Source organism: Leptidea sinapis, chromosome 30, assembly GCF_905404315.1.
Source record: "Leptidea sinapis chromosome 30, ilLepSina1.1, whole genome shotgun sequence".
Taxonomy (NCBI): domain Eukaryota; kingdom Metazoa; phylum Arthropoda; class Insecta; order Lepidoptera; family Pieridae; genus Leptidea; species Leptidea sinapis.
The window spans coordinates 8,535,344-8,555,988 of NC_066294.1; the positions used below are offsets into that span (position 1 = coordinate 8,535,344).

At 34.5% G+C, this 20,645-nt stretch overlaps 2 protein-coding genes across 3 annotated transcripts; one reads left to right on the forward strand and one right to left on the reverse strand.

Annotated features, from left to right (window-relative positions):
* Positions 1–11,758: 11,758 nt before the first annotated feature.
* LOC126973754 (uncharacterized) lies at positions 11,759–17,083 on the forward strand. The gene is made up of 2 exons (XM_050821073.1): positions 11,759–12,066; positions 16,840–17,083. Exons 1-2 carry the CDS (start codon positions 11,759–11,761, stop codon positions 17,081–17,083), a joined length of 552 nt encoding a protein of 183 aa, XP_050677030.1.
* A 513-nt stretch (positions 17,084–17,596) lies between these two features.
* On the reverse strand, positions 17,597–18,504 carry LOC126973724 (S-phase kinase-associated protein 1). Of its 2 annotated transcripts, none has more exons than XM_050821057.1 (2): positions 18,337–18,504; positions 17,597–18,172 (listed from the first exon to the last, which is right to left on the reverse strand). In XM_050821057.1, exon 2 carries the CDS (start codon positions 18,170–18,172, stop codon positions 17,684–17,686), a length of 489 nt encoding a protein of 162 aa, XP_050677014.1. In that variant the 5' UTR covers positions 18,337–18,504; the 3' UTR covers positions 17,597–17,683. The 2 variants fall into 2 exon arrangements, with proteins under 2 accessions (XP_050677014.1, XP_050677013.1); XM_050821056.1 differs by having other exon boundaries at positions 18,281–18,484.
* Positions 18,505–20,645: the final 2,141 nt, after the last annotated feature.

Genomic DNA, 20,645 nt, shown 5'->3' on the forward strand with positions numbered 1-20,645 from the left:
GTCACGAATGCCCAGGCCCTCCAATCTGCGCACAATAATGGGAATAGAAACTGTGTCAAAGGCCTTTTTTAAATCTAGGAAAACTGCGAGACATTTATTGCCCTTGTCCACTTCTCTTACTATAGTTTTTGTTAATCCTAAAATAGCGTCTTGTGTGGAAACACGTTTTCTAAAGCCATATTGACAATTAGAAATAATATTATATTTATTGAAGTAGGTATTTAAGAAGTCTATTGTTAATTATTTTTTCTATTATTTTTGAAATAGCAGACAATACAGAGATAGGTCTATAATTGTTTACATCAGTTTTAGTCCCACTCTTGTACACAGGAGTAACAATGGAACGCTTTAGAGAGGAAGGAAAAATACCTGATTTAAAGCAGAGATTAGCCAATCTTGTTATAAGTGGGATCAAGTAATCTTTAGAGAGCTTAAGAAATTTCGTTGAAATTCCGTCCCAGCCAGGAGCACTTCTAGAGTCAAGACTCATAAGTATGCTGTTGATCTCTTCAGTATCAGTATCAATTAGTACAAAAGAAGATTAATGAAGATGATGTATAGAGGGACTTTGGTAGGAGCCAGTTTGCTCAATAATTGTTTTAGCCAGCTTTTGTCCAATTTCAACAGATTCTATTAATCAGATTTACTGAGTTTTGTGGGTCAGGAGTAATAGTAAGTAGCTCGATGTTTTTAGTTTTAGGAGGCTTATAATGAGTTATTTCATTTATAGTACTCCAGAGAGCTCTAGGGTGTCTTAGGGACTTATTTATTTGATCTTTGTTGTATTTTATTTTAAGCTTCTTTATGAGGTTAGTGCAATAATTTCGGAAACGTTTGTAGGTTAATTTTAGAATAAGACTATGTGGGTTTAATATCAGTTTAATTTGCATATTGTTTCGAAGTTTGATGCAACGCAAAACTCCAGGCGTTATCCATAGCTTCAATATTCTTTTAGTGTGCGATATCACTGAGAGTTTAGTGTTTACTTGGATAGCAGATTTGATCATTTCTATTAAATAATTTGAAAATAAATTAGGGTCATTAAATATATTTAATTTAGTAACGTCAGTGGATATAACGGTGTGATATGCTTTGTTAAAATCAGTAGTAGTTTTAATCTTGCGTTTTGACTTTTTTTCATATGTGCTCGATATAGTCAACACCACCATGTTGTGGTCTGTTACTGTAGTATTTAGTACAGCTACATAAGCTTTATTTTCGTTCTTTTCTAGTTTGAGAATGACATGATCGATGCAGCTATTCTCTCTCGTGGATGTAGTATGGCCCGGTAAGAGACCATGAAAAGATAGTACATTTAAATATTCAAGCCTATTCCTACGTTCATGGGCTTTTTCAGTCTGAGTAGGTATAAGGTCAATATTTATGTCGCCTAGAATAAATATATTTCTATGATGCGTGATAGATTCAAGACATGAATTGAGGGAAGAAATAAAGTTATCAGCTTTGTTGTAGGATGGGGATCGATAAATTCCAAGTAAAGAATAATTAGAGGTCACAATCTGAAGTCCAGTTGCTTCACAAAGCGCTAATTCTAGTATTTGGACCTGCAAGTTACTTTTTACATAAACAACCACTCCATCATTTTGATTAAGTAGTCTAACTGTATGATAGGAAGTATAATTTGTCAAAGGAGGGATTGGTTTAGCTAAATTTAGTCTGCATTCAGTTAGGATTAGAATATCAACATCAAAGCTAAGTTTCGATAACGTTATCTGGATATCATCAATGTTCTTGTATATACTTCTAATGTTTTGAGTAATACTAAATAAGTTATTGTGGGAACTACTTAAATTTTTAGATAGATCTTGAATATCACATTTAATTGAGGTTGCAGTGTGTATCTCATCTAATTCGTGCAGATTATTTAAACTATCCATAGTGAGTTAATTGTGAATGGTAGTCATAAGACACTGATGTTCTATGTGTGGCCATTTTAGTATATAATATAAACATGCATATGAGAGTGCTTTTGTTGTGTGATATCTGTGAGAGTAGTTGGAGTGTAGTTATACACATGTAACTTATTGGTATAAAATGATTTTGACTTTTTACCTTACATAATACTAACTTCAGATTAAGATTGTGTGTTTTGAATGTCTGTAGATTAAGTTGTGGGATATATGTTATATTGTGTGTGTAGTGCATGTGTGAGTTGTTATTACACAGTAGCAATTTAACATTAATAATATTAAAAATACTAGATTTAAAATTAAAAGTGTCCGTTTGAAATTTAATTAATAAAAGTCACAATATATTTTTCTGCAAATCTACTAGACACTGCTCTGATCTTATTATGATTTGTTTATCTCCTTATTTTTTCCGGAGGAAAATATTGCCATTAGAGCACCAACAGAAAGCGTATTTGTTCTTCTTACGAAATTCTCTGGCTTGGAGATAAAGTTTTTTAGTTCTTGATGGTATTTTTTCTTCTATGTACACAGGTTTCTGATTTACTTAACTATTATATAAATCATTTGAAGTTATATAAATTCACTAATACATTTATTGCGCTGTATTTAGGAATTATTTTACAATACCTAATTGTATTTGTGTTTTAAAAGAAGTTGTATTTACTCTGTTTCATCTATTGTACGGAAGCTATGTTTCATCTATTGTACCGAAGCTATAAAAGCGGTTGTTTTATGTAAAGACGGTTCATATCTATACTAGCAGTTGTGCTTCAATAAACTGAGAAATTCTTAGTGATGTATTTCTTCATGATGGACCCTGATGGTGGGATCACAGCCCCATGACTTAGGGCCTCCAGATGGGATGGTCTTTGCCATGGATCAAGTGATGGGTCTCCTAATCTCCATAACGAAAAGTCAACCCTGATGAAAAATCTCATGTATCAGCGACTGGTGTGCTAATTATATTTAGCTCCATGAAGTTCGAATGAAGGGATCTTGTGACGACGTTGAGAGGCAATTGAGAGGACGAACAAAAACGTGGGCCGACACCTGGTCACGCGGGAACGATTGAAGAAAGAGCTGACACGTTTGGCAACGAATTCCGGTCAGAGGCTTGGGCGCCCTTCAGGAGGGTTCGACTGCACTGGTAACAGGTATTTATTCTGTTTTATTTGTTGTTGGGAAATACTAATTTACTTCACGAAGAAATAAGTCATATATTTTAATTGCAATAAGAAAGACTGCAAAAATCCCTTTAAAAATATCTGTTTGATATTTTATGTTTATTTTATTGTAACAAATCAAATAATAATTCCAATTCCCGTGAGTTTTAGTAAAGTTTATTGAGTGTGAATACTGAGATCGGAAGGGCCACTAAGATAAAAATTGTTACCGCCGTCAAAATTACTAACGTAACGCCCCAAACAAAATACCTATTGTTCATCTATAAAACGGAGCACTTTTAATGTAATTATTGGTGAATTATAACCGTCTTTTAAATACTGACTGTTCGCGCGAAAATAACTAGTTTCGTTGCCCGAAAACAAACAGTTATGCCTTCAAAAACATAACTAGAGTTATTCTAACTTGTGAGATCCATGTAGTACCAAGGCGGTCTATTTATTCAGTCCAAAATGTCTTTAGTTATCACGTAATTAGCTATCCTAGCATCATATTATAGTGACCATATCAATTAAAAACGTGCTTAAGAGTTTTAGTGATCGTTCAGTCAGTAAGTGATAAAATTAAGAAACTTTTACTAGTTATCTAGTGGTTCAAGTTTTAATCATCGGTCAGTCAGTCAGTGACAAAATTATGAAAATTTGACTAGTTATAATTCTTAAGCTACTGGTTCAAATTGAATGGAATTTGAAAGTGTTGATACAATACGTGGTTGGTAACTGATAATTCAGGCTTCTTGTTTTACCTACAACGAAGTGTCCTGAAATCCTTCGAGAAAAGGATAGTACGGCCGCGCCACTTGTTGTTGCTCGGCTTTGCAGGGACACTGCCGTGCCCCCAGATTTCAAAACGAGGCATTACAGCTATAGTTGAAATTGATAATGTTCGCTTAGAGCTAGAGTTGATGTATTCCAGATAATTTTACATCTGGAAATCGGGTCTATAGGTGAGCTATAAATTAGATTAAAATATCCCGACGAAATCGTGCAACAAAATCCGGGATATTATTAAAGACTTAAAGGAAAATGGCATAATAAGAGAGCTCTTTCCCGTTAAGCAGCCCTATATTACTAGTAAAGAAAAAGAATGGCACGGACCGACTTTGCTTTGATTTCTGAAAGTTTAAATGCCATTAGAGATAATTTAATCCTTTACCCCTTATAGCAGACCAAATTGATAGATTAGGCAAAACTCAATATTATAGTTGTATAGACATAAAGGATTCGAGCTACCATAATTTGATTGACTTATAATTACCATTTACATTCAAATTACAACGAATTCAAATGAAGATTTTATTTTTGTTGATTTTATTTTTGAGAATGAAATAGTTTCATTGCTACTGCTAGCCAAGCTGTGTGATATCGTCTCCCAAACTTCTTGACATTGAAAATACCTCATTTGTTTTAGGAGGAGAAAACAGTTCGGATCCGGCGAACTACAGGCCTATTGCTATCACCTCCCTGCTATCCAAAATCATGGAGAGCATAATTAGCCGCCAGCTTTTAGTATACCTAGAGGGTCACCAGTTGATCAACGACCGACAGTACGGCTTTCGCCATGGACGGTCGGCAGGTGATCTTCTGGTATACCTAACACATAGATGGGCGGCGGCTATTGAAAGCAAGGGGGAAGGCCTGGCAATTAGCCTGGATATAGCGAAGGCCTTTGATCGTGTATGGCACAAGGCGATCCTCTCAAAACTTCCATCATTTGGGCTTCCCGAGAGCTTGTGCAAGTGGACCTCCAGCTTCCTCACTGGGCGTAGCATACAGGTCGTTGTCGACGGATATTGCTCGAACCCGAAGCCCGTGAATGCTGGAGTGCCCCAAGACTGTGTGCTATCTCCTACGCTGTTTCTTCTGCATATCTGCATATCATAGTGCTCTGTGAACGGCTGGTTCACTTGGCGTTGCGTAGAGACGTTGCTTCATTGTGTGTCTTCTACCGCATTTATCACGGGGAGTGTTCCGAAGAGCTGTTTAACCTGATTCCTGCCGCCGAATTTAACCTTCGCACGACACGCCACAAGTTAGGATATCATCCCCACCATCTGGATGTGTGGCGGTCCTCCACAGTGCGGTTTTCAAGAAGCTTTCTCCCTCGTACTACAAAGCTGTGGAATGAGCTTCCTTGTGCGGTGTTTCCGGGACGATACGACATGGGTACCTTCAAAAAAAGCGCGTACACCTTCCTTAAAGGCCGGCAACGCTCTTGTGATTCCTCTGGTGTTGCAAGAGAATGTGGGCGGCGGTGATCACTTAACACCAGGTGACCCGTACGCTCGTTTGTCCTCCTATTCCATAAAAAAAAAAGAAAATCCAGACCAGATTTAAAAACATGCGCAGCATTCCACACCCTCATATTTCCATGAATTAATTCCTTTAATGATTTTGGAAGGTCAGTTTCGTGATATAAAATCATAGTACGCTGTGTACAGCTTTTGATGATGACGAATAAGAGATTAGCTAAATAATACAAAAATAATTTTCAATGTAATTACAAATATAGATTTAAACGATACCGTGTAGTAGGGAATTTGTTATCTTTCACTGGTTTTCTGTGGGTGGGCGAGTTGCTTTTTAGAAAACGTAAAGAAGAAATCAAAATTATAATATTGGAATAAAGTAATCCGCTAACAATACCGTAATAATAGTTAACTTTTATCAATTTTTGTGTTGAATTTCACGTAGTGTTACCGTGCTTAAAGGTTTAGTGAAAATATATTGCTCATAAGAGGTGTAACGCTCATAAAAACCGTGTTTACGTATCTGGTAGTAGTTTGAGGAATTTTAAAATATTATTTTTTATGTTTCAACAGTGAGTTGCATTATTTCTCGCCACCCTCAATTGCGTACAAATTAGTTTGCGTGTAAAATTGTTCGTGGTTTGAATTAAAATTTTCATGTGTGAAAATAATTTAACAGTACTGTCAATATTAAAAAGAGTTAGCCTTAGTAAGTTAAATCTGTATGGTTTACTTTGCTGCAAGACGATAAGTGTTGAACAATTACTTATAGCATAATGTAGGTGACATTACCACAGTACAACACATGAGAATTAACAATATTTCAGTTTTTAGGAATTATTAACGAAACAATATTACCAAATAAGATCTTAACAGCCTAATATTATCTTTTGTTATTTTTATTTTATGATTTTGGCTTGATAGATTCTATAAGATATTACGACAAGACTATTGTTACGTTAAGGAATGTTATCTCGAACGTAATGCCTACTGAGCATGTGGGAAGCTCTAAGTTGATGTTACAGTTCTAATTGTTAATACTTTTAAAAATTTTATTAGCCTAGGACGCCGTGTGAAGTATCATTCTCAAGACACACGATGAGGCTTACGCGATGGTAGACTGCTCCTGAGCGGTTACTGTGTGTTGATATCTTTCATATCAACCTATTGAAAATCTTATTCAGATGTGATCATTGTCCAGTGGGGTTCCTTATTTCGGTCAAGATTGACCGAACGAGCGATCAGTTTAGTCTGTTGATGATAAACCCGTAAAATTTGTTAAAAGATAGTGAATTAATGGAATAATCAAGACTCAAACAATTTTTATAAATTATGTTGAATCGAATGGCGTTAAGAATGTCGTTGCATTTTACGAAATAACTTTAATGTTTTTTTTTCATGTTCAATGGATCCAACTGCGTGACACTGACTCCTGGTGTTACAAAGTGGCACCTGAATTTGCCGCTTTGCCTGGTGTTATGTGCAACAGATACGGAAAAGGATGGAGCATTGCCATGGGCGCGATGTGTGCTGTTCTATTTAAAAGCACTTTCACCCAAGTGGAGGAAGGTTTCATCTTAGAGATTCATATTATTGGATGCTGCCTTCGATTGCGCTTAGGCGAATGGACCGTATGGGCAGAGAAATCAGTGGAGACCGAGGGTGCTTCCACTTCCTTTGCGGATTATGTAGATTCCATATGATTGAATATGTGTTGAAAATTTGTGATTTTGTAATTATTAATGTGTGTGCGTGAAATTTATTTTTCCTATCCAAAAAACCTTCCTAAAACGCTGGCTGGCCACCATGCGTATCCTTAAACCTGGTCTTGCGTTGGCGATGTGTTGCCTTTTGTTTTGTCTAGATCCGATGGGTGATGCCTTACCTGGTCTTCCGTTGGCGATGTGTTGCCTTTTGTTTTGGCTAGATCCGATGGGTGATGTCTTACCTGGTCTTGCGTTGGCGATGTGTTGCCTTTTGTTTTGGCTAGATCCGATGGGTGATGCCTTACCAGGTCTTGCGTTGGCGATGTGTTGCCTTTTGTTTTGGCTAGATCCGATGGGTGATGCCTTCTGTGTTGGCTAAAATCCCAATATGGGTGAAGCCTCGTCTGATATTGTTATAAAAACAGCGCAAGGGACGCGCTGGAGTCAGTATGGCCGTATGGGCGCAAATCGCCACCTACCGTCAATTGTTTGCAACTATTGATATTTATGTTTTAGTTTATCGTTAAAATGAATATTATATTATTATTGATATATCTGAAATATAAGATTTAATACAAATAGCTATTTGTAAACATAAAACTGTTATTTATTAAGGTCTAACTAATTTAATAGACACTGATTTGACTGTTTGAATATGTTTCATGTTTTATTTATTGTTGTTAAATACTTAATTGAATGTGAAAATGTTCAAATTAATTTGTATTAGAATTAATATCGTTATTCTGTATCAAACTTTATTATTTTATGCATTAAGTCTTTCTTAATTGTATTTCGAAACTTGCTTGCAACGCCATCTTCTTACTTCATAATGTTTGTTCAAATTAAATGAACAAACTATTATATAAATCATTTGAAGGTATATAAATTCACTAATACATTTATTGCGCTGTATTTAGGAATTATTTTACAATACCTAATTGTATTTGTGTTTTAAAAGAAGTTGTATCAACTCTGTTTCATCTATTGTACGGAAGCTATAAAAGCGGTTGTTTTATGTAAAGACGGTTCATCCCAGCGGAAACTCCATAGGGAGTGCCGCTTGCGCCTCTCTCTCCCCATGAGAAGGTCGCCTTCGATGTAGGCTTAGAGGGCACCTGCCCAAAGCCAACTGCAGGTGGTGTTTAGTGGGTAGGCACCTAGGTTTTCACGTGAGTCCCACATAACCAACGCAGACTTAGGCTGCGTTGGTATGTATGAGCATTCACCACCTCCCTCCCGTCGTTATCCCGAAGGTTAGCCCATTCCCTTGCTTGGGCGCAAAAAAAAAAAAAAAGTAAAGACGGTTCATATCTATACTAGCAGTTGTGCTTCAATAAACTGAGAAATTCTTAGTGATGTATTTCTTCATGATGGACCCTGATCAAGGAAAACCTGGCGTAACGCCGTAATAGTTAATGAAAAATACATGGATTACCAAATACCTATGTTTAGCATTGGCGTTCAGTGCACCAGGAGGCTAATAGGAAATAAATAGACCTGAATACAGAATTGTATTATATTATTTTACTTTATAACTACATATATTATTGTAATTTAAACTCGGTGCATACCTTTTAATAAAGATGTATTATTATATGTAAATATAAGATTAAGTTGACGTTTAATTCGTAAACGTAGCATCTCTTTGGGATGTCCAATTCTTCAAAAGATCTGAGAAGAAAGGGCGCAAGAAACTCAGCGGGCTTTTTAATATAAAGAAGAAAAAGAATGGAAGAGAAAGAAGAAATAAGATTATAGAAGATAGAAAAGGTAAGCGAATCTCTGTGTATGAAAAAGTGTCCGTAAAAACGCGTCCAATAAGAAATTAAAAAATGTAATAATGCTATTCTTTAACATTTTTCAGAGCTCATTACGTCTGTGTTATGTCGATTAAGTACCCTTGGTACTCAAAGTGTGTTTAAAGTGTTTTTTACTGTAGGTAACCTGAACAAAACAATTTTATTAAGTAAAGTAGTTTAAGATTACTAAAAACAATTGTACCAAAAATAACTCTATTTTAACCAAAATTAATAATCCCACACTGTTAATCGAAAAAAATAGACCCTTAGGTTTACGACAACTTGATGTAAATCACAAATACATTTTAACAAAAATTAATAAATATGGGAAGAGAACGGTCAATTATGTACCTAATACCAGATTATATTAACGAACTGCCCAAAGAGCTGCAAGAATTGTACATAAATACCATGAAAATCAAAACTTCCTGAAAAAAGAATAGGATTTGAAAAAAAAAAGAATTGAATTGCTCTAGGTACCCAGATAAACCCGTGAGGTTTTCGTGGTACTTATTTCATAAAAATGTATGTATTTGTTCTGTATTGGCAAATAAACTAAAAAAAAAATCTGAGTGTTTCTTTGAATTATTTTTAGTGACGCTTCATATCTAAGCCTTTTGAAATGTGAGTTTTGTGATTCACTCGATTATATGAAACGTGCAGTCATTGACAGATGACGGTAATCTTGTAAAAAACGGAGATATGTAACTGAAATCCACTACGTAAGCAACTGTTCGCTTTTACCCCTCGTTTACACCAAGAAACAAATAAAAAACTTGTTTTATACAAAACTTGTAGAATACTTGTCAAAACATAATTATTTGTTTTTAACATGTATTTCAATTGTCTGAAATATTCTTGCGTTCACACTGTGTTGCAAACAAGTTTTTATACAAGTATAAAACACATTTGCGTTCACATATAGATCTGAGACATGTTTGATACAGTCTGATACATGGACAGCGTACACACCAACATAAAACATACATATTTTTAACAAGTATTGTTAATTTTATTGAAGTTTATGTATAATACTTATTTAAAACAAGTTCTATACTCTATCCATGCTTGGTGGATAGTTTTAAACATTTACCGGACAGACCGCTTTTTTTTTGTGGAAAAGACGAGTGGTCAAAGACATAAGCTTTATTAGCAATATTCATCTCGGCTTATATTAACATATTCATTCGATACTTTTATAATCGTTTCTCAAGCATGAGTAATGCATTAACTACATTTTGCCTTTGAAATCCGATGCAAATACAAAGAAGAATATGAGTCACCAGTAGCTAGCAATCTCAAATAAACAGCTAACAGAAAAAAAGGGCGTACGCCTTTCTTCAAGGCCAGCAACGCACCTGTGATTCCTCTGGTGTTGCAAGAGAATGTGTGCGATCAAGTGTCACCAGGTGACCCGTGCGTACGCTCGTTTGTCCTCTTTGGATATAAAAAAAAATGCTCTGCCGGACTGATGGCATCTCGTGAGAGTAGTATGTAGTCTCATACTGTGAACTCTGCTAAGAAAAGTATGGGGCAACTTTTTGAAGCAAATTCTCTAAAACTGGTCCCATTTTAACAAAATTTCTGAATCCACTTCTGTCTTCTTTTCGTTAATCATTCAATAAGGAACAATAGGCCCATTCTTGCTGTCGTCTCCTCAAAAATGATCTCGAGCAGTACTTGCGTGGTTTTCTTGAATTTCCTTCATTCTGTATGATGTACAAGTATACTGCACTCATGAAGCAAAGTTCCGCAGTACTTTCACTTTCTATTGTCTGTACCTGTAGTCAATTGTGTTTTCAAATTCATTAATTTCTGCACTGACACGTCTTAAACATGTTTAGCTACAAGCCTACAACAAGTATAAAACATAAGATCATATACATGCAGACAACTAATAGGTGACAAACAATTTCATCAGAGAAGTTTCATACAAATATTGCCAAGTTTTATGTTTTTGTATTTTGAAAACATTGCATACAACATGTATTTGTAATTTGAATGAAACTTGTCAAATACGTGTATAATACCTTGGTGTAAACGAGGGGTTCAACTTGCCAGGGTATACGCCAATCGCATTACTGTAATTACTGCAATTTCAAACTTATGTCAAATGACTGCACGTTTCATATTAAACTCAATGTTTACTTTGGCAGTCCCGACTCCCTTATTACGTAAAGTAATGACAAACGCATTTTTGGGCTGTCATGTTGTCTATGCGCTAGTATATTCTAAGTTAATAAAGTTATGTTTCTGTTGCACGTATTTTCCTTGGTATGACAGCATTTTTGAAGTGAAACTTCTTTAGAATCGTTGTGATTTCAAACCGGATTGCAACGGAAAAAACGACAGGTAAGAGGCACAAATACAAAAATGTGTAGGATGAAGCCGGTAAAGAATGAGACAGAAATATGCGTACTATTGAGGTGAAAAATTCTTTATCATCGTTGTGATTTGAAAGTCGATGAAACGAAAAAGCGACGGTAAAAAGAGCAGTCACATCAATTAATAACATTGACATGGGTGATAATGAGATAGGAAGCATAATACAATGTTTTGGTACCAGGCGATCATAGTTAAAGAAAAGATTGTCTAAAGTATGGCGCGAGTATACCTTAATATAGTCCAAGCGCACGACGCATTACTACATAGACACCAGGAGAACATATTATTATATATATTAGTGGTGGTAGGAATGTCTTTCATAGCGGTTGAAATCATGTGTCATCCTAGCAACACTTACTAGGAATTCATATGCAGTTTAGAGGTTCATGCACCAAACAGGTTTCACTTCTGACATGTGTACTTTGTACGCACGCAATGGTTTTTTTTCTCATCCACGTTTTCTTGTGAGTAATAAAATAATGTCACGTTTGACATGTCATAGTCAAAATGTCGACAGACGAATATCAATTGCAGGATGTTTATAGATATAATAGAAAATCATTTAAGACTCGTCCAACTAATATTGAAAGTTATAACGTTGAGAGCCGCCGGGAGAATACCGATGCAGTGGATACTCAAACTGAACGTGTAAAATTCGATGCAGCTAATTGCACCAAATGTGACAATGATTCAGACGGAGAAATTACAAGCATATTGCATAAGAAATGTCCAGTGATCGCGTTGGCCCACCAACAGCTTCAGAGATTATTAGACGAGACTGACAATTTGCTATGTGACAACCCTCAATGCTGCAGGTTACCTTTAAAGTTTTATTTACCACGCTATTAAGCCTAGTCCTTAGATTAGGGATTGGTCTCCGCTGCGCTCCAGCTAGATACCGCAGGCGTAGTCGCAAAGTACGGCAATCTTTGCTAATAATTGGAACTAAAATGCCGGGATGCACAGTAAAAATAATATTACAAATAAGAAAGACTCTGGGATAACGTATCATCAGTAAGTATTTTTTTTAAACTCGATGTCAAATACCATGCGTATGTACAAAATTTGAAATATGCCATTGAGTATCAAGATCCCACGCACACAAGCATCTAATAGTAGCCGAGATAAAAAAGCTATTGTTCTTACTAGATACCCTAGTTGTAGCGCAGCGGAGACATAGGTCTCCGCTGCCTAGCCTTGCCTTGTTCTAAGGCCTAGTTAATAAAGAGGGAATAAAGTAAAATTTAGTTAAAAACACGCTTAAAAAACGAAACTATTTTTAAATTAGGAATGGTGTGATAAACAAAAAATGTATTTTAATGTCTTTATTTATTTTTAATTTATTTAATTAATTTCATACACTTGTACTAATATTATAGCACGCATGTCTGCCGCGTGCTTATTTCGATGAAATGGTAAATACACTTAAGTTAACGGCCGTAAAAGTGGCAAGAGAAATAAGGCCAACGTGCATACGCTTTCAAACACCATCCGCCGTCTATGTATAAACAAACATTATAACTACCTTCATTTCAGCCATTTTCGATAGTGTACAACTATTTCAAAGGCTTATCATTTAGGGCACTTATACACGATTCAACCACCATAATTATGATTGCTATTCAATCTTGTTGTCCTGATTGAGACAAGCATCCATGACTTTCAGCTGGAGTTTTCCCTTAATAAACAATGACACAATATTTTCAAAATAATATTGATTAGGTCTAGAGATGATTTGAGCACTTATAGATCATACTATCTATACAGCTGAAGAATATTATGGAGCCTAATATAATACTTACTTTAGGTGCGTGTGTTATTAAACCGCTTTTGTTGAGTTTTTATTGCTTACTTCCTAGAACTGCCATTATTTCCAAAAGATTTTTTCATTCTTGGTCATAAATCGAAAATGCAAATAATTAAAAATCTGTTTATGTTTGTGCCAATGATGCCCTTTCTTACGATACTCCACATGACTCGGTTAACTTAACTCATAATTTGGACCGCCATTTTTTGCATAAATACTTGTTTTGTACGATTCACAAAATGTATAGCTTTCAGGCTTTTCCCAAAAGTTGACAAAATATTTCATAGTTCTAGGAACAATGGAAAATTCCCTATAGACTTGGATTCCCCTGTCGAAATATGTTTCTTGCGGCATAAACGGTCTTAATTTTTTACGTCAACTTAGAAGTTTGATTTTTTCACAGGTTCTAAAGACTAGGCTTGATATAGGTTTAATTTAAACTCAATACACACGTTCCCAAGATGACGAGATGATGATGAGAAGTTCTTAACAGACAGGCGGACAACAGTGATCCTTAAAGGATCCGTATTTTCTTTTTTTGCTATGGAACTCTAAAAAATAATCAAAATTTCATTTTCCACCACCACGAGAACCTAATATCCATATTGCAGCAATGATAGTTTTTGAGCGATGTTCATCTTCTAACAAATTTATTTATTTTACCTGTGGGAGTCTGTTTTACACAGGATGCGGGCCACATGTTTTTGTTTGTAGGGAGACAAATCCAGTAAAATTACTGCTCAAATAAGACTTACCTTGACTCATGACTAAAGTAATAATTGAGATGTCTGTCAGAATAATGGATTATACAAGAATCCTGGGTGACACTTAGGGTTGCCAACTCTTTGTCGGTCAAAAATTCTCAAATTATTGTCTATTTCTAAAATGAATAACAAAATACAAAGACAATAGTCAAATTCAACTCTTCTGTGATCGCTTTTGTCTAAGAGACTGAAATATAGTCGTTTCACATGCTATATACTTGTTTAGAAATATTATAGTAGTCGGGTGTCTAAAACAATAGGATATTTTATTGTATAGAGCCTTGTAGCCTTGGCAACTCTAATTTCACTATCGTAATGGGAAGAGTTTTTTTGTTACATTCTCTCATTGAGAAAACTAATAACAGAACTCCAAATTGTTTTTTAATTAGATAGTTATTTATGGTCTACTTTTTATAAGATTTTAAAATCCTTCAGCCCATCCTCTCTATTAGTCTAAAGTTAAATTGTTGTTATTAACGAATAGATTTATTTTAAGCAGGCAAAATACATAATAGAATATCTTATTGCATAAAAAAAAGTGTGTATACTTATGTATGCACGCAAGAAGTTATACTTCTTCAGCTTAACAAAACAAATCTTTAAAACTATTTATTCGTCGTGCTATTCTACTTTTGTAGAAAGAACAATATTGTAAAAATCGTGAGATAAATTATTGAATATTAACACTTTGCCTGTCCTAATAATGGACGAAGAAACTAAAAAAACAAACAATGTCATTTGTCAGATATGTGTCAAATGTCAATAATTGTTAATATTTAAAAGACCTACTTTATTAACCAACTTCAACCTGTTACTTTTGTGTTACAACGAAGCGCGCGCTTCTTAAAATTTCACTCGCATCATTTTTTCATAACGCGCTTAAAGAAGTATAACTTAAAAAAGGGGCTTGTACTTACGTATGCACGCAAGAAGTTATACTTCTTTGGCCTAACAAAGCACAAATCCTTAAAATTATTTATTCCTCATGCTATTCGACGTTTGTAGAAAGAACAATATTGTTAAAAATCTTGCAACGATCGCTTTCACAATTAATTGGCTGTACGGGCTTGAACCCTTTGCCTGTCCTAATAATGGACGAAGAAACAAAAAATAAAAATAACGTATGCCGCAAACGTCAGAATTTTTTTAGGAACCAACTTCACCCTGTTACTTTTGTGTTACAGTGATGCCCGCGCATGTTAAAATTTCACTCCAATCATATTTTCATAACACGCCTTAAGAAGTATAACTTCAAAAAATAACATATCTTCCACAGATATTTTCTAAACATGTTAATGCCTAACATATATGACTAATGCATAAAATAAAAATGAACACCAAGATTCTACAAACTTAAAAGCCAGATATTAAAGTTCCATCCTATGTACCTATTCATGTTATCACTTGAAAAATATCAGTTATCATTAATTAATTTTTTTAGCCTCCTAAGGGTGAGACCTAAAGATTTCAACATTTGCATACAGCTTCCAATTATTTGAGATTTTAGTATTTAGTAGTATAGGACCATAAGAAAAATAAGTAAGTAATAAGCAGTTTTTTTTTGTGTTATTAATCCCAGAAGTGAAGTCATTTTAAAAACATAACAAATTGTTTCGATTTTCAAGATTGACATCTCAAGTCAGTTTCCTACTATGCAAATATTTGGGTTGAGCAGGTTATCAACTGTAAAGTAGATCCTGTAGATGAAGCCACAACCTGAGAGTTAAACAAAGCATACAAACTATACATTACTCCAACGGTTGGCTCAGTAATTAATCCCAGGAGTGAGGGTTGTCATTTTAAAAACATAACAAATTGTTTAGAAAAGCTATCTGTTTAAGAATATCAAAATATATTTTAATGCAAACAAAAAAATAACACTTAGTAACCATGAACAAAAATAAATTCTAAACTATTTTTGATAAAAAATCAATAAATAACATTTAAACATCTGTTAAGTGGACTTTTACAGAGTTATAATTTGAATTCTGATTTACTTTAGTGTCACATGCTGTTCTAAACTTTACAGGCATATAATCTATGTTATTCATCCATTTAGAGCACAACTACCATAGGGTCATTTACATCACTGCTGAGATGAATAAAAAAAAAGAGAACTAAGATATTATATTTTCCAATAGACTACAGGAATTCAAACATAACCTATGGTATATTTTATTTCTTATCTTTTATTCTTTTTTAATCTAATTGGAGCCTTATATAACTTAAATGTTAGTTTATATTATAATATTAGTTAAGTTATTACCTCAACTGGTAAGGCAATACAGATGTACAGCAAAGGCTTATAAAAGTGTATTAATTAAATAATATATAAATACTATTATTTGAATAATTGAAAATATGTTTTTATGAAAACTTATTGTTGAATTTTTTTCTCTTAAAAATTATCATTTTTCAGCACACTTGAATAAAACAAATTTTATATTTGTTTAATTATTCAGATTATATTATTGAATCATTAATTAACATAACTGAAAATACAAAAATAGTTAATAGAAACTAAATCATAATAACTTTAAAAATTATAGATATTAAAAAAATAAAATAATAGGTTAGGTTAAAAATTGTCTATTTAGTTGAAATGTGCTATACATACTCTCCATATTAAAGTACACATTTAATTATGTACATAGCTCATATAAATTTGTATGAACTATAGTGATAATTCAATATTTAATAAATACAAAGCACACATGTTTATATATACAATACAAGACATATTAATGTATGAATTGTAACTTACTTAGTACACATGTGCTTATCAGATTTTCCGGCACTATTACTTACACCATTTTTCAAAATAAAAGAAAATGAAAGGTGCGGGAGAAATGAATGCACCAAAAATGTTACTGTGCCATTTGATGAGTAGGTTTAACTCTCCATATATTTCTCATACAGGGTGCCTTATATGAAAATCGATTCTTAAGAAGTAAACTCCTACAGAACTTAGTTAATAAATACTCTTATTTTAGGTTAATTGTTGTGTTTTATTTCAGGTCTATCTATGACTTTTTCTGCATATGCAAGAGGGTACTAAGTCAAGATAAATACTGCAAATATTTTTTGATTTTTATGTCAATTTTATCATTTCTAACTGGTTTATTGCTTGGTGCAGCTTCGTGTGGTACACATTTGCGCAAATTTAACAGCCCAATCCTCACTTGTATTGATGGCTACTTTGTCTCAGATAGATCTTCATTAACTGATAATAATGACTTTATATTTAGAGGAATTGTATGAATGATTAAAATTTCTTTTCTAGATATATTCAATAATTATAATTTTAGTTATCAGAAATCAATTGTGTTGTTTAATTCTCACTTTAAGGCAGACATTCTCTGCTCATTGATTATCATGTTTAATTTGTTATTAGTTCTTGGGAATACAACTGATAATTATAAAACAAGTTCTATTAAGAGTATTCATTATTTATTATTGATTATTAATCACAGATATTTAAGTTTTGCAGGCATTTTCCAGATGTTTAGTATCTGATTACGCTGGAGCCTACCGTAAATTACATCCCTTCTTCTAGATCATTTAAATTGCACACAAAGTAATGAACCTATAGCAATACTTTTTATAAAACTGGATAATTTTAAGTTATACCTGAAGAACCAATATGAAAATATTAGAAATAACTATAAGCTCTCAAAAGCAATACAATCATTAAATTTATGCATAATTTTTCTCTTATGCAAACAAGAAAAGTTATTTTAAAAGCATTAGGAAAGTACATAAGCTACAGTCATGAATGTTTTAATTACTTTTATTGGTTTAAACACTTACTTAAAATTTAATTGCCATAGGATTTCTAAAGAAATACTGTACTAATATTATTTACTTCTCTTCACACCACTCGTTCTCCTTTCGCACCTGTTCTTCTTCAGCTGCAGTAAAATCATTTTTAATATTAAATGTTTTGCGTATTTCTTCTGGTGTTTTTCCTTTAATCATGTTAGCTACAGTTTTACAAGTCACATCTAATAATCCCTTGATGTCTAAATAGTTGGCCGCTAAAATTAGCTCGAACAATGTGCCTTGATCAACTTTCAGAAAATCCGCGTCCCAAGAAGATATATCATCTGTTCGTTTCTCCTTGTTTTCGTCGTCTTCGGGTAGCGGCGGGTCGTCTTTATGATACGTCGCCCACTGAATTACTTTTTTTAATATAGCTGAATTTACATTTGGCAGAGGAACGACTTCTTCTTCGTCGTCATCCATGCCCAAATCTTCCAACATTGTTTTAATTGTAACAGAGCATTTGGCGATCTCGACATCGACATCGAATATTTCATTATCGGACGACTGCAATTTAATGTTCGGCATCTGAAAGAGCAATCACAGATTTGAAGGGATATTGGTTCAGGTTTCGAATAAATAAAATAAATGACAAATATTTTAGGTCGCCATGTTTGTGAAAAATTGTTGCAGTACCTTTCTTGTCAAGCTAGTGAGACGCTTTTTAATAGATAGACAAATTAGGCACCTACTTAGAAAATGAAAATTACACCGCTTATTTATCGATTTTATTACAACCCAAAGATTCGGCGGTTAAACGCACAACGGCACAAAGTAAATAATAGTAAATGTAGACGATAGTCAATAATATTATCACAGTCACTGTTTCACAGACACAGAATTTTGTACTCTATAGTCTCTCTATACCGCTCGCCAGAGACAGAGAGAGAGTAGTATATTCTTTGCTCTATGCCTTTAGTCACTGTAACGTCCACGCAACTAGAGCGGTTTTTTATTTACACAGTCTAAGGCTAAGGACTCACAAAGCGATTTCACCCGCGCCCGCCATGGTTGCGGGCCCGCAGCCTTTGTAGAATACAGATATGTATGTAAATTAATTAAGGCACATTCGCGACGTGTTTTACGCCCGCGGCAGGTGCGATTGTTTGCGGGTCCTAAAAAAACTATAAAGTACATAAATGATGATCAGTTTCAGTTTTTTAGAAAAATATACCTTTAGAAAATATCTCCTCAACCTTAACAAGCGGTGCTACAACTGAACAAACTACTACTATTAACCCTACTACTTTTGCATCACCATCAGAAGCTTTTGCTACAGCCACCTCAGATTCTTCTCAAGCAGGTGCTAAAATAAATAAAACAGACAATCAAAGCAACGCCGACAAAGCTGTAATATGTATAGATGTTGTCTCAACGCGAAGATAGACATTTGTCATTTTTTCCTACCTAAAGGAAGAATTTTGCCTTCATTGCAAAATTTTGATGAAGCAAAAACAAGACTATTTCAAATAGCAGTTCTAAAAATTAATGATAATCTTGATAATAATCTTCCAGCGTTGCCATCTTATCAATATCCACCATTTAATTACAGACAAGAAAATATCGGCTATCGGACCTATTCTACTTCTGAAAGCAATACCCAAAGTCACAAAATCTTCCGTCAATAATGATGTGTATTTTCAATAAAGAAACAATTTCAATATTACGAGTTTCATTAACACCTGACGCAAAAACTGGGGTATAATAGGTTTGTATCCTAGGTGTGTGTGTGTTATTATTAAAATAAACTTTAATGTAACTGCGAATATTTCCTCTGGCGATATAGGATCTCGCATATTAGTGTTGTATTGTTTTTGAAGAGCAGTTTCTGTTTTTCTTAAAAGTTCTAAATAACTAGATACGGACATTCGTAAATAATTAAAGAACTTTTCGTCATCCTTCTATAACACGATCTCTTTCCGCAATTAGTGGATGCACCCAGAACCTTTTAGGCCTACTTATTTTCATATTTCTGTCAAGAAAGTATAACGCAACAGCTAGTGTGTGTCCATGGTGATCTGGAACCGTTGCAACTGATCGTTTAACCGCCCGTCTTGCGATAATCAACCGCCAAGTTTGCGAGCGATAGTCGTAACCGCACAAAACTCCGGTCTCGTGAGTTTTGCAAAATAAACTCCATTCAGCGACCGCGGCGGGCACGGGTTTAAACCGCTTCGTGAGTGCTTAGCCTAAAATGTGCCTTTTCACATGCATACCACAGATCACTATAGCTACGATCAACTTGCGGGCCGCAAATTTTTAGTTATCATTTTTATTGGTTAATTATTAACGCCCGAGATGTTTTTAAGTTTGACCGCTTTGTGTGTCTAGTAGTCTTAGGTGTTGTCATATTATTATTATGACTAAAATTACCCCTCACAGAATTTAATCGCATGACAATACATACTCAACAGATGACAGCACAGAATACCGACGAGAAGTAGCGTGCCGCTTTATTTCGCATTAGCTTATTTCGAGGCCAACGATAGAAATGACTGTACAATATTGTATATTTTTATTGAAAAGAGCGCAAATAAAGAATGCTGGGAGAGTTTCTTGCGCCGCTTCTTCTCTCTCAGAGCGCCATTTGTTTCCGAAGCGGTAGTAGTATCTAGTAGTTATTAGAAATGACATCAAAAAGAATTCTAAAGGAATCAATTTTGAGAAAATAAATGCCTTCTATGCCTCTTTACACGGGCCATGCAGGTCTCTAGGGAAATCGTGTCCACCAGTGCCGGAAGAAACTTGTGTCTTCTATCGAGTCCTCTCTTGAGAAGTTCGCGGAATGGGGTAAATTGAACCTTGTTCAATTTAAGCCCCAGAAGACTCAAGTTGGCGCGTTTACCACAAAAATACCCCATTTGTCGTATCACCGCTCTTCGACAACACTTCCTTTACTGCCTCGCCTAGTATTAGGATTTTTGGGTCTCGATATCTCGAGCGATTGCATATTCCGCGGCCACCTGGAGATCAAAGCCAAATTGGCTTCGAAGAAATTGGG

What these genes read in the sequence shown, in the direction of transcription:
- LOC126973754 (XM_050821073.1), top strand. Translation starts at nt 11,759, where the DNA reads ATGTCGACAGACGAATATCAATTGCAGGATGTTTATAGATATAATAGA. An exon ending in GACAACCCTCAATGCTGCAG is followed by an intron (nt 12,067 to 16,839) that starts GTTACCTTTAAA and finishes GTTTTATTTCAG; the next exon opens with GTCTATCTATGACTTTTTCT.
- LOC126973724 (XM_050821057.1), bottom strand. Translation starts at nt 18,172, where the DNA reads ATGCCGAACATTAAATTGCAGTCGTCCGATAATGAAATATTCGATGTC.